Source organism: Hippichthys cyanospilos, chromosome 5 (genome assembly GCF_059441005.1).
Source record: "Hippichthys cyanospilos isolate Australia breed blue-spotted pipefish chromosome 5, RoL_Hcya_1.0, whole genome shotgun sequence".
Taxonomy (NCBI): domain Eukaryota; kingdom Metazoa; phylum Chordata; class Actinopteri; order Syngnathiformes; family Syngnathidae; genus Hippichthys; species Hippichthys cyanospilos.
In genome coordinates, this window is record NC_142373.1 from 16382718 (window position 1) to 16398950 (window position 16233).

At 39.6% G+C, this 16233-nt stretch overlaps 1 protein-coding gene and 1 long non-coding RNA gene across 3 annotated transcripts in view; one reads left to right on the forward strand and one right to left on the reverse strand.

The window, feature by feature from the left end:
* Window positions 1-5340: 5340 nt before the first annotated feature.
* Window positions 5341-16233, reverse strand: part of LOC148423778 (anosmin-1) — an 83284-nt gene continuing 72391 nt past the window's right edge. For both annotated transcript variants that reach the window (XM_088415744.1, XM_088415745.1), the window contains 4 exons: window positions 11693-11864; window positions 10797-11017; window positions 8742-8883; window positions 5341-7126 (listed from right to left, as the gene is read on the reverse strand). In XM_088415744.1, the coding sequence (XP_088271870.1) occupies window positions 7068-7126; window positions 8742-8883; window positions 10797-11017; window positions 11693-11864 (594 nt within the window). In that variant the 3' untranslated portion in view covers window positions 5341-7067. The remainder of the gene's footprint in view (window positions 7127-8741; window positions 8884-10796; window positions 11018-11692; window positions 11865-16233) is intronic.
* Window positions 13251-16233, forward strand: part of LOC148423779 (uncharacterized) — a 68025-nt gene continuing 65042 nt past the window's right edge. Inside the window, exon 1 of the long non-coding RNA XR_015865729.1 lies at window positions 13251-13538. This is a non-coding gene — a long non-coding RNA (uncharacterized LOC148423779). The remainder of the gene's footprint in view (window positions 13539-16233) is intronic.

Sequence of the window (16233 nt, forward strand, 5' to 3'; positions counted from 1 at the left end):
GAAAAGGGAGAGTGGGATTAGGATACGACGACTAAGTGGAACTAATCTTCTGTGGCATAATAGAAGTGTACATAAACAAGATCTCAGACGACTGAGCGGTACCGCCCAAAAACATTCATGGGAAAACCATCTGAACTCTGATGACCCTTGTTTGAATTTACAAACGTTTTATGAAGTAATGCAAAGAGGATCGATGTGTTCCAGGGCCGTAATCGCTCAAATTAAAGCCCTTGTCCCACTGAGGGGTGAACGTTGGCGAAGGTTGGTGAGGGTAGCGGCTCTTTTGTTAGCGTTTTTTTTTTTTTTTAAATCAAAAAAGGCAAAACAATCTTTTGCAAAACAGTCTTGGGCTACACACACACACACACACACATATATATATATATATATATATACATATATATATATATATATATATATATATATATATATATATATATATATATATATATATAATGTACACTATTATTACATCAGGTCAGACAATGATTGCTCTTGTTGCATTGAAAGTTTCAAGTATTGAATACCTCAAACGTCAAACCCCAGCTCAGCCAGCATTAGTCCAAATTTTCTGGACTAAAAGGAACACAGAATTACCAGAATTACCATTACCAACCAATGAGTACAGCGAATAATTCAAATTTCATTCAACTTCATTAATCCAAGTCGTACAGTTGATTTTTGCGAAATTAAAGGATTTCTAGTTCATTTTATAGTAGTCATGGGAAAGATTAAGCTTCATTGAGCGCTTGTGTTATTTTTGCATTCTTCTGGATGGTGTTCTTGGTCTAAAGCATAGGTGTCAAACTCCAGTCATTGAGGGCCGGTATCCTGCATGTTTTCCAGTTTTGTCTCGCCACCACACCTGATTTAAATGATTAGTTCATTGAAAATGATCCCAATCACTTGAATTAGGTGTGTTTGAGAGAGAGAGTTCAAAAACATGCAGGATACCGGCCCTCGAGGACTGGAGTTTGACACCTATGGATATTGAAAGAAAATATAGATGAAAAAATATCTTGAATGAAATCAGGAGCGCCCTCTAAAAGTGTAGGAGAAATCTGGATTCAAATCCACGAGTTTCACAAGCTTCAATTGTCCAGCACTACCTTATGGTCTGAAAATACGATTAGTTTAAATGAGAACTGCTTTACTGTATTTGAAAATATCAACGATGTCATCGACTGATCAGCTTGAACTCAACTTTTATCACATTAATGTTAACAGAAAGTTTTTCATAGTTCAGCGCCACATCGCTGATCCAATCCGTTCTGAAGTACATTCACATCTACAAGCTCCTTGCGTGAATAATCCGACTCCCAACAAGTTCCACTAAAATAAGGAGATCGATAATGAAAGGAGACATCAACATGTGGCCTCTTGCGCACACATGAATTAAAAAAAAAAAAAAACACCTCAGGCTTTGTAATACATGCGCAAAACTCTGTAAGGCCCCGTGACCTTTGTGGGAATAGAAGCCTGTGCCAGAGGAATAATAGTCACCGTTTCGAAAATCTAAAGAACATTCCAGTTGAAAGCTCAAACAGCAGAAATTCCAACTGTAGCGTTAAAATACATTCGACGTGATTGCAAAGGTTTCTGCTTAACGTCATCGTACTGCTGCGTAGTTCTCTGAGGCTTCGTTTGGCTCCGGTAAAAGTTCACAGTTTGGCGCCGCTGTTGTGATGTTTGGACCTGCGTCTAATTGATGTCACTTGGATTGATTCCTGATGTGTTTCTTGTGGCGATGAACTCTGTATTTGTTGAAATATTCGTAGGAGGGGGATGGGCGCACAACAAGGGAAAACAAGGTGTCCTCCTGGTGACCCAAATTCAGGTGCGGCGGATTCAACCTCAATTAAAACTCCTTATTGGCAATTCCTGAATTATTAGTTCATAATGCACAGTGATGTCTCCATGGAGGTTGAATACAAAACTCGCTGAGGAGCGTTGCGTAAAGAAAGCAGATTACGTTTCATGTCATATAAACACGTTGATTACCAAAAGGTTGGGACACGACATCTTCAATTGAGTGTAAATAGATTTCTCGTACAAGTTGCTTCACCCCACTGTTGTTGTAACTGTTTTCATTTTTAATGTTGATGTGTTTAGCAGTGCAATGGTGGGTCATCGCTCTCGGTTAGCATAAAATATCTTACCGTGAAATGTTGAATGGTTTATCCCCGATTTCGGAAATTTCTGGGGTGATTCAAGCGATACGAGATGGAATTGACTTTTTGTTGGGTGGCACGGTGGAAGACTGGTTACCACGTCCGACATTGTGATAGATTGTAAATTCCGGCCTTCCCATGTGGAGTTTGCATTTTCTCCCCATGCCCCTATGGGTTTTCTCTGGTGAATGGTTCTTCATCACTACGTGAACCCAAAGACAACTAGGATTGGTATCAGCAAGGCCCTGACCCATGTCAGGACAAGCAGTTAAGAAAATGAATGGTTATTTGGTCTTTTTGTTGTTTGTGTGCAAATAATAGGCTCTCTTGAGTGCCGAGAATGAAAATAAACAAAAACGTACCACCGAGATTTTGTTATTTGTCTCCATGAGCAAGTCCTCCATGAGCAAGTCCTGATTTTCATTCCTTACCTAGAATTGCATGTAGGTAATATCTGTGTTGTATGTGTGGAAGTACTGCCATCCAATGGTCACAGTTATCACTACAGTGCTCAATTGGCTTATATTAGTAAGCATTAGTCAAGGGTGTCAGCTACCCTCCGTAAAAAAAAAAAAAAACATAAAAACACACATTTGACGAGAATTTTATTTATTATTGTAATTACGATTCTAAAAGATGAGAATTCTCATCCATGGTACTGAAAGACTTGAAAGGAACTTGTAAAAGGCAAGATATTTTTCCTTGTATGTATCGTATTTGTGGTATTTTGCTTTTAAAGCTAGCAAATCCATCTCTACAATGGTCACAAATTTCAGTTTCTTTAACAACCTTTGGTTGTCCCGTTTCTGTTGACGTGTGCGATCGGAGACTTGTCGAGTTGTGCTAAAATATGGCTTCATTTAGCACGTATAGTTCTTGCTAACATGAGTATTTTGTCAGTGAGGTTTTTGGCTAGATTGATTGCCTGTTTGTGAGGTAATGTGCCATTTAACTGCCTTCCTGCTTCCCACTACAATGCTGTTAGTAAAAGGCAGGTTACAGTTGAAGGCCTGTTTGTAAAATGGACACCATAGCAACAGGGTCAAAAAATAACGGAATGGTACATTTTTGACACGTGAGAGAGAAAATTGGGCATGAACATGATGCTCTTTTTAGCAATGTGTTTATTAGGTTTTTATGCTTTTAATATATATTTTTTTTACATCAAAAGGTAAGCGCCGAAAACCAACAATAGATCTCCTGCTATCCATCAGGCAGCACTATATTAAAACTAGTCATGAGTTTATTCAGGGTATTACTGCTCAGGCTCAGGAGCACGTTGGAAAAATGATGTCAGTAAAAAATAGTTTGCTGCCGCATCTACAAACGTAAGCGAAGACGCCGCCATCCAAGGCGAAGGCCATAAATCATCAGCATCCACAAACGCCGCCGACGTCTCTCTGAGCCTGAGCTCATCTGAGATCTTCTGACACAAAATGGAAAAGTGTGCCTTGGCCTGAAGAGCCCACGTTTCAAATCGTTTTAGTGAGCGCTTAAATCAGGGTTGTCAAGCGCTGCAGGCGAACGGGGAAAAGGAGCATCCAGGTTATCCAGGCAACATCTCTTCGCTGTTTGTATCTCATAGGTGAAGTCATGCTCCTAGCTGTCATATTGGCAAAAACAAACACCTACAATAAGGCCCAACACCTTGAATGAGCTATTTCTTTTGCACATCTCAGAGATATTTTTGCTGCGCCAAACAACGTTGCTGGTTTTATCGCGTTGGAGTTTGGTGTGTAAGCGTATTTCTCAAATTAAGACTAAAGGGGTATTGCTTGCTTATACATATCACACATCTTTTTTTTTTTTTTTTTTCAAAATCTACCTACCAAAGAGTGTTGTTGTTATAAGTGGTGAGGTAGGGATGAGGCCATCAGACCTCAGAAATAGGTGAAGCTCAATTTTATAATTCCTGTCATTATGTGTAACTATGCATAAAATATATATATATATATATATATATATATATATATATATATATACTGTATTTTACGCACTATAAGGCGCACCTAAAAGCTTTAATTTTTTTAAAAAGCTGATGGTGCGCCTTATAATCTGGTGCGCCTTATATATGGAAAAGGTTTTAAAATATGTCATTAATTTAGGGTGCGCCTTATATTGCGGAAAATACAGTGTATATATACTATATACTGTATATATACAGTATATATATATATATATATATATATATATATATATATATATATATATATATATATATATATATATATATATATATATAAACTATATTAATACATGTATATGCACAGTATATATACTGTATCTTATATACTGTTGTTGTCGCCGTCTCCATGGCCTGCCATTTTCAACCGCTCATCGTCCACATAAATTACATTCCCGTGTTCCTCAAGTTTACCGTTGTTTCCTGTTTGCTATCTGTCTTCAGCAACGTAAATGATTATTTTGAGCACACCAGCCTCCATGCTTCCCTTCGCTTGGATCCACAACCTCCACACCCATGCGGAATCCTGATGATATCTCAATTTTCATTTACACAAGCCTGATTTTGTTAGGATGCATCTTATATAACGCTGAGCTAAACATACTCCAGATGAAACATTAAATGCACCAAGATATACCAACACGTTCGGGAGTCTGTCTGAGAATAAAAAACCCTCCTACGCTACTTGAGCAAAACTTTCCAGAAGAATTAGTCACATTAAATGACACAAACATTATAAAAGGCACCATTCTGCATTCACTCCTGTACCATACAGACAGAGCCCATCATAAGCCACACAAGAATCTACTAGCGGCAATTTTAGTGCTACAATCACACACAGGCGTCACTCTTGAGACTCAATTCCAAATTTTATTTACTTGTAAACATTTCCACTCTCCAGGTTTATGAGAGCGAAAGGCTACCGAGCGTAGGAGGCATTTAGCACTTCTCAAATACGCGAGTGTTGCGAGAAGCGGGGGCATTTTGATGAAGGGCCGCCGGACCTCTGTCGGACCGGTTGGCCTGTTTATTTGGACTCCAAGGCCGCGTGTCCTCGGCTCCTGGACCCATCGGTGAATAAACTGTCGTGGTGGGGTTTTTGTGAGCCAAAATAAGCATCGGCAACGGCCAAAAAGTTCTGCGCAGTGGGGAGGCGTGTGTTTATTTACCGCTCACACACTCTGACTGAACAAACAACGCAGAGGATCTGGTTAAGGATTATTTTATTACTTTGCAGTTTGTACAGTTTCTACCATGGAAAAATAACATGTAACATAAGACCGTATTTACAATTCCATTTTTACAAAGTGTCTTTACAAGGTTTGTGTTGCTTCCAAAAAAAAAAAACACAAAACAAAAATGATACTAAAACACACAGAACATCCACATCCACACACATCCAAATCAAACTGGAATACACACATAAATAAATATAAACATTCACTGACTGTTCCACGACAAACATTTCTACAGCCAAGATGTACAATGCATCATTTCCACACGTTATAATTTCATTAATAAACATTACATAGTATTCCCAGTATAGTTCTTTGTTAATCCGTTAATGGAGTATCGCTAACATATCGAAAAAGGACCATTTAAGCTTTTTTTTTTTTCATGCCAACAGAATGCAAACGGTCGTCATGCAAAAGCTCTTCCAATTGAAGCACGTCATGTTTTTTTCAAAGTCAAATGGGCTACATGCAACTGAACTACGTGACGTGTTCTGGGTTTGACAGTCATGACATCAATCGATCAAAATAAATAAATCCTGTACCTTTCTTCACAAATCGGCGGTAAACGGCAGCAGTCAAAAGTTTGGAAACACTGTTTTTCCGCATCTTCCTGAATGGTAGATTAATAGTAATCGAGATTATGAAGACTTCTTGATGGAATTATTTAGGAAACAAAAAATAATAATCAAAGAAGAATATCTATCCATTTTATTTCTTCTCTGGTGCGTATCTGTCTTTGGACAGCGGGCGGGGTACACCCTGAGCTAGTTGTCAGCCAATCGCAGGGCACACAGAGACGAATGACCAATCATACCCACAAAAACAAATAAGGGCAATTCGGAGTGTCCAATATACTACCTTGCATGTTTTTGGGATTGTGGGAGGAAAGCAGAGTACCCAAAGAAAAGCCATGCAGGCACAGGGAGAACATGCAAACTCAACACGGGAAGGCCAGGGCCTGAAGCGAACCGGGGGTCCTCAGCACTGTGAGGCGTCCGTTCTAACCACTCTTCCACAGTGTCGGCCCAAAATAGAACGTGTTTTATCATTTAGATTCTTCAAAGTTAGTATGTTTTGACCAGGTAAGAGCTTTCCCCATCTTAATACAGCAGACCCCCGGGTTACAATGTCCCTGGCTTACATTTTTTTCACATTACCAAGTGGACTACTAAGTTTTTTGTATATATTTTTGTATATAATAGCTAATTAGCATAGCATAGGTTTCTATTGCCCGCCGTTTGACGATTTCACCTTACGTTCCCTACTATGGAACGGATTAATTTCATATGGCGGGGTCCACAGTATTTATTATGCGGATGATGCTTGGGAATGTATAAAGGTGTTTCCAAACTTTTGACTGGTACAGTACATGTTGTTTTTCAGTGTTGCGTGCATCACAAACTATGCTGTTAATGATCAATTTTGGGCTTCCATATAAGCTGCATACAAACAAATGCACAACAGTAGACTTTGTGGTAAAATAGCCAAAGGAAAACTGTACACACCGATCTGACGTCGTGAGTCAGAGGGGTTCAGAAGAGATGTTCTTGAAGGAAGGGGATTGTTATGTCAGAAATGGAAAGTGAGGGTGGCGGGGGCGTTGCTTTTTGGGACAGTTCACGATTCCGCACTTTTCTTCCCGGATAGTCTCTGACGGACGGGAGGGAAATAGCGACTGGATTTGCCACGCTTTGCGACTCAGTGTCTCTCCACCGATGCTTTCTGGTGATGGGAATGATGCTGCCGGAGTCTGGGCCCTGGAAAAAAAAAAACAACAACAAACACATTAAAGCCGTGAGCCATGTCGGAATTTAAAAAGTACACGAGACAGATGACGCTTTTATAGAGAGTTTGAAGGACGTCGGAGGGTCACGAGCAGTTATTGCATTTGGAGATTTCTGCAATGAATCTCTTCAAGGCAGCGTTTTCATGGCACGCAAGACTGTTGGGCAAACTCTGACCTTGAGGGGTTATTAGATTGGTGTTTCATAGAACCGTTCAATTTTATCTGCCATGCTCCACCCACACACAATGACAAACTCCATTTTATCACATTTTAGCGTTGTCCAGCTGTGTAGTAAAGTGTCGCTCTACATTTATTGAGCGAACCCGCATATGTAACGTTTGAAAAGTCTCACAAGACACCAACAAAAAAGAAAAATTTCAGGGAAAGTGTACATACTGATATTAGAAATATCTCATCTCAGGTGCATGGAAAAGTTAATTGCTTTTTCTGCCATCTATTGAAAGGGAATTTAATTGTCCTATATGTCATGGGTCACTGGAATCTATATGCATTACTTTTATTAAATAACACTTTTCCACAGTACTGTGAATAATCTCTCATGATACATATGTGGCACACTGGCTGGAAATCACTAGATAAAAGACAAAATCAAGACAAAATAGGATCAAGCAGAAAAAAAGGGTATGGGAAAAAAAGCTTTCCTTTTGAATTCAAACATAATTTCCCAAGTGACTGGATGGGGGTCACATGACTAGTCCAAACTCAAAAATTGTCTCTACAATAGAATTTTTGCTAAATATTTCTATTTCGATCTAAAAACCACCTCTGGGAGTGTAAAAACCTTTTGGTGATATTTGGGAGATTTTACGGAATGTCTGTCTCCACACTGTAAAAAAAAAAAAAAAAAAATGCTGTTTTGATGGTAAAATACCAGTAACTTAGCTGCCAAAAAGTACCATTAAATTACAGTACACATTTTCTACATTTACGGTGAATAATTGCATTGAAACGGTTGATTTTAACAGTTTCAACAGTATGAAAACCATTTTTTACAGTAAATGTTAGAAAATGTGTTACTGTATTTTAACTATACTTTGCTAGCAACCAAATTGTATAAAATCAACGGTACCATAAAGTACCAGTACTTTTATGCAGTACATTTTGTAATTGTAAAATCAACAGTATCAATACAAGTTTTTACTGTAAACGTAGACAATGTGTTTCCGTAATTTAACGGTCATTTTCTGGCAACGGTGCTGCTGTTATTTTTTTTTAACAGTGCATTAACAGTTTGCTTTTGTGCAACTTGAATTCTGCACAAATCTGAAGGTGGTAGAAACATACCGACTGACAGTGCGTACGTATGTCTATAGATGTGCCCCTGCTGTGTCTAGACTTGAAACCAATCGAGCATGTAGTCTTTGTGGGATTGGCTCCATCGACCTTGCAGTTCTCAACAGGACAAATGGTAAAGAAAATGGATAAATGGCTGTTTTCCTAAAGGGCTAATCATGTTGTAGTGCGTCATTGATCTGACCATGTTGCAACAGCTTGAAAGGTTAATGCTGAGAAGAGCCTTGCGTGATTAAACCGGTGAGAACAGTCAGCCGTGATCTCATACTTACGGTGTTGATTGACCGGTAATATGTTAGGAGTCTGGAAGGTCTTGACAGTGGCGGGGCCTTCCCCTCCGCTCGTTATTACTTGCACCTCCAATCTGTAGTAGGTGGACGGCCGCAGGTTGGACACGACCAGCAGATTGTGATCCTGCCGAGCCATGGCAGAGACACGCAATCAGATGAAATCCCCAAACCAACGTCGGCAAACAGCGGGGACTATCTTCGCTCAAGACTCAGACAAAAACAAATCACGTCTTTCGTAAGGCCGCCTCGATTTCGTCTCCGCGAGCCGGCGCGATAAAGTGTGCGGTGGGTGGCGTTATTTATAGTCGAGCTCCAGAGACTGGGAGGCGCAGATAGGCGCACCGTCTTGTTGACGGAGCGGATGATGTCAAAAAGCCGTTTTCTTATTCTCGCAAAGGATGAAAGCGCCACGACGCAAAGGCAGATGAAACGATACGAGGGTGTGAGAACAACGCCGTCTTGGAGCTTTTTCCCGAGCGTCTGTCTGAACGCAAGATTCATGCGAGGAGGGCCACGGGGTGTGAACCTAAAACCAGCCTCGGCGCTGGGAAATAAAACACGGGAGATGAAGCTTTTTAGCTCGCGGAAACACAAGCGACCTCTATCGCATCATATGCCTTTTATAGGAGTCTTAAAACACCCTTATAGAAAATGACTTGATAAATTGTTTTCCGCAAAGGGATACGTGTGAGCCGTAGTCCCGGTGCAGATCATAATTTTGCAGAACGTTAACAGTACTCCTCCACGGGTTTTCTCCCTTTTATCCTTTGTAGGAAGGCGTGCTCGGAGTTTTGTCCAGAATAGGCATATGCAAACTTTCCCAAGGTCCATTTTTTAAAACTCATTCAATCCCAAAGACGTTAATTATACGTTTTTTATAAAGAGTCAAGACAGGTTAATTGTTTTTCAAGTGTTCGGCTTGTTGAGGGTCTAAAAGTGCTTGGTACTAAATAAATGAAGTACAGTAGTAAAGTACTAAGAAGAGTAGTTAGCACATCCGCCTCACAGTTGAGAGTTCCGAGTTTAATACCAGTCCTCTCCGGCCTTCCTGTGTTATTTGCATGTTCTCCCCCTGCCCATAGTCAGCTGGGATAGGCACCGAGAAGCCAACGATCCTAGTGAGGATAAGTGGCTATAGATAATAGACAGACTAAAGTACTCGAGTACTTTAAGGCAACTGAGTACTAAAGTAATCAATTGAGTCGTTGAGTACTTTAAATACTAATGTAACAAGCTACCAAATTCATTCATTATTAAGATAAGTAAAATACTTAGTAATTAAATACTCGTTTTTTTTAGGACTTAATTACCTAAAATAATCACTTCCTTTGGTAATTACCTAAAGTAACTAAATACTTGGGTACTTTATTATCAAAACATTTGATTTCTTTTGTACTTAATTCATTTAGTAGCAACAATTGGTAGACCCTACTCTAGCCAAGCACTTAAAATAAAATGAAAGAAATATAAATCTGTACCAGGAATGAACTCTTAACCTTTGAGCAAATCCTTTGATATTTACATCAAAGGGAAAACATTCAAAGAAGACACTATGGAGCTGAAATTTCACCCAGATGGTGGCACCATGTCAAAGTTCAACATGGCTATACCACTACCAGGAGTGTGCATCCCTTGGCTAAAATACTGCAAGAGTGATCTGGAAGAAAACGACCCGAAATTGATCAAAATACAGGACAAGGGTTGAAGATGAATAGTACAATGGAAATTTATTCAATTTCCACTGCATTTTTAAACCAACAGTGGGGCATCTATATGAGCAAAACAAATATCCAAAGGTGTCATTTTCCCATCAATATTAAACACGTTTCATAAAATGTATTTACACCTATATTGTCCTTAAGGGAGTAAATGTCTCTTTGAAGAATTCACATATCCAGGGCCACATTTTCCACTATAAACGAGATATTACTGTATTTAGGGCTCCAACAAAAAGAGAGAAAAGAACTATAACTTGATGGAAAGAGAGTGTTACCTTGGTAACAAGAGCTGCGGTGCAATACGACACATATTTCTTACCGGAGGCAGGATTTGGGACTGGGAAATGATGCTGTTGGGCAGGCTATTCTGTCGACTCTCTGTGGTGATTTCAGCCCAGGTGACTTGAAAACCCGTAATGCGTTGGTGGGCCGCCACCCGAGACACGCGCCAAAGGAAGCTGCCGGTGATATTTCCTCCGCTGATGGAAAACGTTGCTGTCAGGTTTTCGGGCTTGGCCAAAACTTTAGGAAGTGCTGCAGCTGTTTGCAGAGAGAAAAAAAAAAGGCTTCAGTTTCTTGCCAAGTATTCAGTAGAAGATTGATACCATTTTAGATCGGTATGCTATCTATAAAGCTAAAGGGAATCACTAAATTACACTTCAAACCATAATACCACCACCAAGGACGTTATTTTTTCATCCGTATCTGTGACGACATTTTGCAAAACCTCCATCAATCACGTCTGGAATCCATGTTTTTGCACACTGGCCTTGCGCTCCGCAGAGATCTGTATAAACCGACACGTATTGCTTGTGCGGGGTGTTACATGCCAGACTATTTCTTGGCCCAATCAGAAGGATTTATTTTTTCCTTCGGTGGCAAGAATCCCAAAATGTTGACATATTGTTTGGATAGTTTACGGATTTTTTTTTCTCTCATTACCTTGATTAAATACACTTGCGGTGTTTAATTGCTACATCAACAGTAATCAGACGGCTTTGTCAAATGTCAAAGTAGCGTATTTTTTGGGATAAGACCCGTACCGCAGTATAAGCGGTTCCAAGAATACTTCGATAACGTCTTCTTCTCGCTCTCTTTGTTTACCCAAGGATTGCTCTGTGGTGGCTGTAGATACGCAGCACCGGACTATAAGCCGCAGGGTTCAAAAGACGAGAAAAAAGTAGCGGCTTATATTCCGAAAATGATGGTACTTGCCTCCCTCCCCCGGGCAGGGGATGTGCTTGTGAGTCTTGCTTCGGATGGTAGCGCAGGACGGCGTGAGGAAGGTGATGCTCTCCTCCTTGGAGCGTCTCTTGGACTTGAGCATGTGAACCGTGACCTTGTACTTGCAGGCGAACAACAGGCCCGGGAGGTTGATGTAGTTCTCCTGAGCCAAGAAACACACCATTGAGTCCCGTCGACGACTTTGACGTGACACCGGGGGTCACGTCCCGCTGAGCCTCCGACATAATTAAAAACGCGGCGCCAAGGCGGATCACATTCCCGCTCGGGTTCAGTGAACACGGCCCGCATTACAGAACCTCGCTTTCATTTTCTTCGCTGTGATAATTCAGTGGCCAAACGTGTTCACGCACCGCACCAAATAACATTCGCTTTGAACTCATTTCAGGGTGTGAATGCTAGTGGTTCGTTTGATGAGGTGTGGATGTTATCGTCCGAAACTTGGAGCGCGACCAAAACGAACAGACTGAGACCGCTTGAACTGGTCGGTCTTGGCCCGTTTGACTCTGGTCAGTTCGGCTGGGAAGTGAACACAGCAAACGTATTGTGTAGTTATGTTCACAGTCGAGTGCTGATTGGTTGAATTAATCGTGACGTACGTCAAATTAAAACTGACATACTCAGATTGTTAGGACGCCACACCAACACAACAGTAACACGCCTAATTTAAAGCCTACCAATGGATGCCATCATCTTCCTTTTCAAATTCTGCACCAAATCCAATCAGGATTCACGCTGATGTGGCTGTAAATATTTTGTTGTGCCCTCCAAAATTACAGCTGATATGGCTTCGCTCTGCACTTCTGTGGAGATTGCCCCCTGGTGGCTAGTTAAAAAAATAAAAAAAACTGCAGCTAAACCGCACTGAAGTTATAAACCGCAGGGTTGACAGCGTGAGGAAAAATGCAGTTTACAGTTCGAGATTTACAGTAAAAATTTCAACCTCTCAACAGTACATAGCTTGTTTGCGATGTCCTCCACATACGCAGAATTATTATACTGAGAAAATTTTTAAAAATTATTTCCTTTTTGTCTTTTTTTTGACTTTGTAGACCAAGTCGGAATCTAAAACAAATGTTTCGCGTTTCCCAGAAGTTATGTCCTGTTTTCGAATGCATAGAAATTAAAACGTTTTAAAATGGGGTTCATTGATTAGGACACGATATCGTCCAACACACCGGTACACCTCAATATATCAATCTGTTATAAGTATGTTGTAGTCAGATTAGTTTTTGACATATGTACTAGAAATGCTGTCCAACAAGTTTACAATGTTCTACCAGGACAAGTTTTGGTCCGAAAACCCGAGAGAGTGGATCAAACGAAATTATTTGAACACATCGTCAAACTTTCACCATTCATTGGCTGCAGCACCAAACAAAAAAATGCTTCGCATCTCCTTTTAAAGGAAATATCGCTGACGTGAGAATTTCGAGGACTTGGTGTAGAAGTTGTACTTTTTTCACTAACAGGGCGCTCCCCGGAGAGCCGCCATGTACGTTCTCTCTGATAGCAAACAGCTTTGATTAAAAGTGAATGAGGCGCCGCTCTCACATGAAAGCACAAGGCTGGAATCCTTCCCGGCCATCTATACAAGCAGGATGTATATTTCCTAGCAACCGCAGCCGGGCTCCCCAAAGAATGTGTTGATTGGCCGGGTCTCTGCCATCCTGTATCAGGCTGAGCCCAAACAGCCCCCGGCACCTCCCTTGACTCTCGGAAAACGAGGCGCGCTCATGGCTCGTCTCCGTTCCGGGAACGTTTGCCATTCCAAAGTCGCATTTTCACGTCTTTCAGGGGTCCGCACGTTCAATCCCAGGTACTGTAACGCTAGAGCTGTTAACACTTTTCCTAGAGTCTGGCTCAGGGAGGGTCTAAAAATGACTGCTACTAAAGTACTGTTTTTTCCGCACAATAAGGCGCACCTACAGGTCTTAATTTTTTTAAAAAGCTGATGGTGCAACTTATCATCAGGTGCACCTTATATATGGATCAATATTGAGATTGGGATTGGTAGATGGGGAGTGAAGTGATAAAGTAAGTCTTACCTGTTTCTTTTGTGTGTTTACAGTCTAACGAGGTTGCTCATATTGACATTGAGTTATTATGCTATTGAGAGTTTAGAGTTATTATTTGAGTTATTATTGATATTACTTTGAGTATTGCTATATTGTGATTGAAACGTTCCCTGATATAAATGTTGCACTACATGTTATACCTTGCTGTTAAAAGATAAATAGACACAGAAATACTAATAAAATAAAACATAAGACAGTTGTTTATTCATTTTGGGAGTGAATGGAGCCGTCAGAAAGCTGGTTTGTAATCTACTAATAAAGTTTGACTGCTTCTACTGTTGCGCCTTATAATGTGGTGCGCCTTATATGTGGAAAAGTTTTTAAAATGTGTCATTAATTGAGGGTGCGCCTTATATTTCGGTGCGCCTTATAGTGTGGAAAATACGGTAATCGATTACTTTTGATTATGAAGTATTACATTATTAATTAAATGGTTAATTTAGGGACTAAAAGTACTAGAGTGATTGATCGTCTTAGTTCTACTCATCAATTATTTTAGATATTCAACAACTTTAATGAATAAAGTGATTAATTATTTTAGGTATTTAAGTAACTAATTGAACTGACTACTTGAGTATATGAATACGTAAAATATTTGATTACTAGTATTCTGGTACCAAAAGTATTCAATTAATTTAGTGTTTTTATGTAGCAATCAATTACTTTAATTGATTTTAATTAATTAATTGATTGAATTAATTTTTGGTACCTAAAGTAATTAATTACATTAGTACTTTTAGAACCTAAAATAAGTCATTAATTTAGTACTTTAAATTTAGTACTCGAAACTAAAGTAATGAATTACTTTAATACTTTCCGCACTTACAGTAGTCAATTACTTCTGTAATTTTAGTATGTAAAATAATCAGTTACTTTAGGTTATTTAGTATTAAAGTAATCAATCACTTTATACATTAAAGCAATTGATTACTTTTATTTAAAGGGACTAATTTACCCAATTACTATAGCATTTGAAGTCCTAAAATAATTGATTACGAGTACTCTGCTATATAATCAATTATTTTAGAACTTTTAGTCCCTACAGTAAGTAATTACATTAGTTCTTTTAGAACCTAAAATAAGTAATCAATTACCCTAGTACTTTCCGTATCTATATTAGTCATATGCATGAGTAAGTACTCATAGTAATCAACTACTTTAGTACTTAATTCATCAAGTACTCAGTTTTTTTTCATTCATCAGCTGATTTTAGAGACTTCTTTTTGCGAAACAATTGAACATGGGGGGGGGAGTAAAAACATGCATTGGGGGACTGAATGGGTTAAATGACTTTCACAAAACTGAATCACAGCATTGACAACAACACCATTGATTTTTCTGAGTGCCATTGGGCTTCGGGTTCACAGAGTGGAGTATTTGTCCGGGCTAAAGCATGCAACAAAAAGAGGGGGCATCTGCTTTGCATAGCACAAAGCTGCTGATCGGGCTTTTTTTTTTCTCTGCCTCAGCAAGGTTAGCCAAAATGTTTCAGCACAGGGCCAAAATTAGAATTTTGGTTCCTTTCTAAGACCCAAACATGAATTTAAAAAGCTCTTTGGCAAGAAACTGCATGTCTACTTAAAAGCTGCCCAAAAACTGACCCACAACCCGTTTTGGATCACAAAGCAAATTTTTGGGAATCCCCGACTTAGGCTGGACTGATACAACAGCAATTTTTGGCTCCCAAGTGGCACAATTTGGATAAGCGTCATGGCAGCGTAACTCGAATGAAAGCATAGACCATTAAATTAGGTCTAAATGTGGTACATTAGAAGTCCATGGACCGTTAAATAAGGAAAACCATTGAGTAACATTGCCTGCTTTTAACCCTTATGCGGTATTTTGTCAAATCTTTTGATCAAAGGCATTTCACATCAAAGGGAAAACATTGAAAGAAGGCACTAGGGAGCTGACATTTCACCCAGATGGTGAAAACATGTCCATGTAAAAATTGCACAAACCGGGAGTGTGCAATAGCTTGGCTAAAATACTGCCCAAATGATGTGGAAAATTACCCCAAAATGGTCAAAATGTGTTCATTGATCTATACACCAAAGGGAAAGCAGTGAAAGAAGATACTAGGGAGCTGAAATTTCACCCAAGATGTAAAATTTCAACATGGCACGACCACTTAATTATCACGCTACCAGGAGTGGCCCTTGGATAAAATATTGTGAGAATGACACAAAAATGGTCAGAATCTGTTCAATTCACTGATCTTTACATCAAAGGTAATTCACACCAAAGGAAAAGCATGGAAAGAAGGCACTAGGGAGCTGAAATTTGACCCAACATGTAAAATTTCAACATGGCGCGACCACTTAATTATCGCACTACCAGGAAGGTCACTTGGTTAAAACACTGCGAGAATGATAAGAAAATGACCCAAAATGGTCAAAATCGGTCCGATTCATTGATCTTTACGTGAAAGGCATT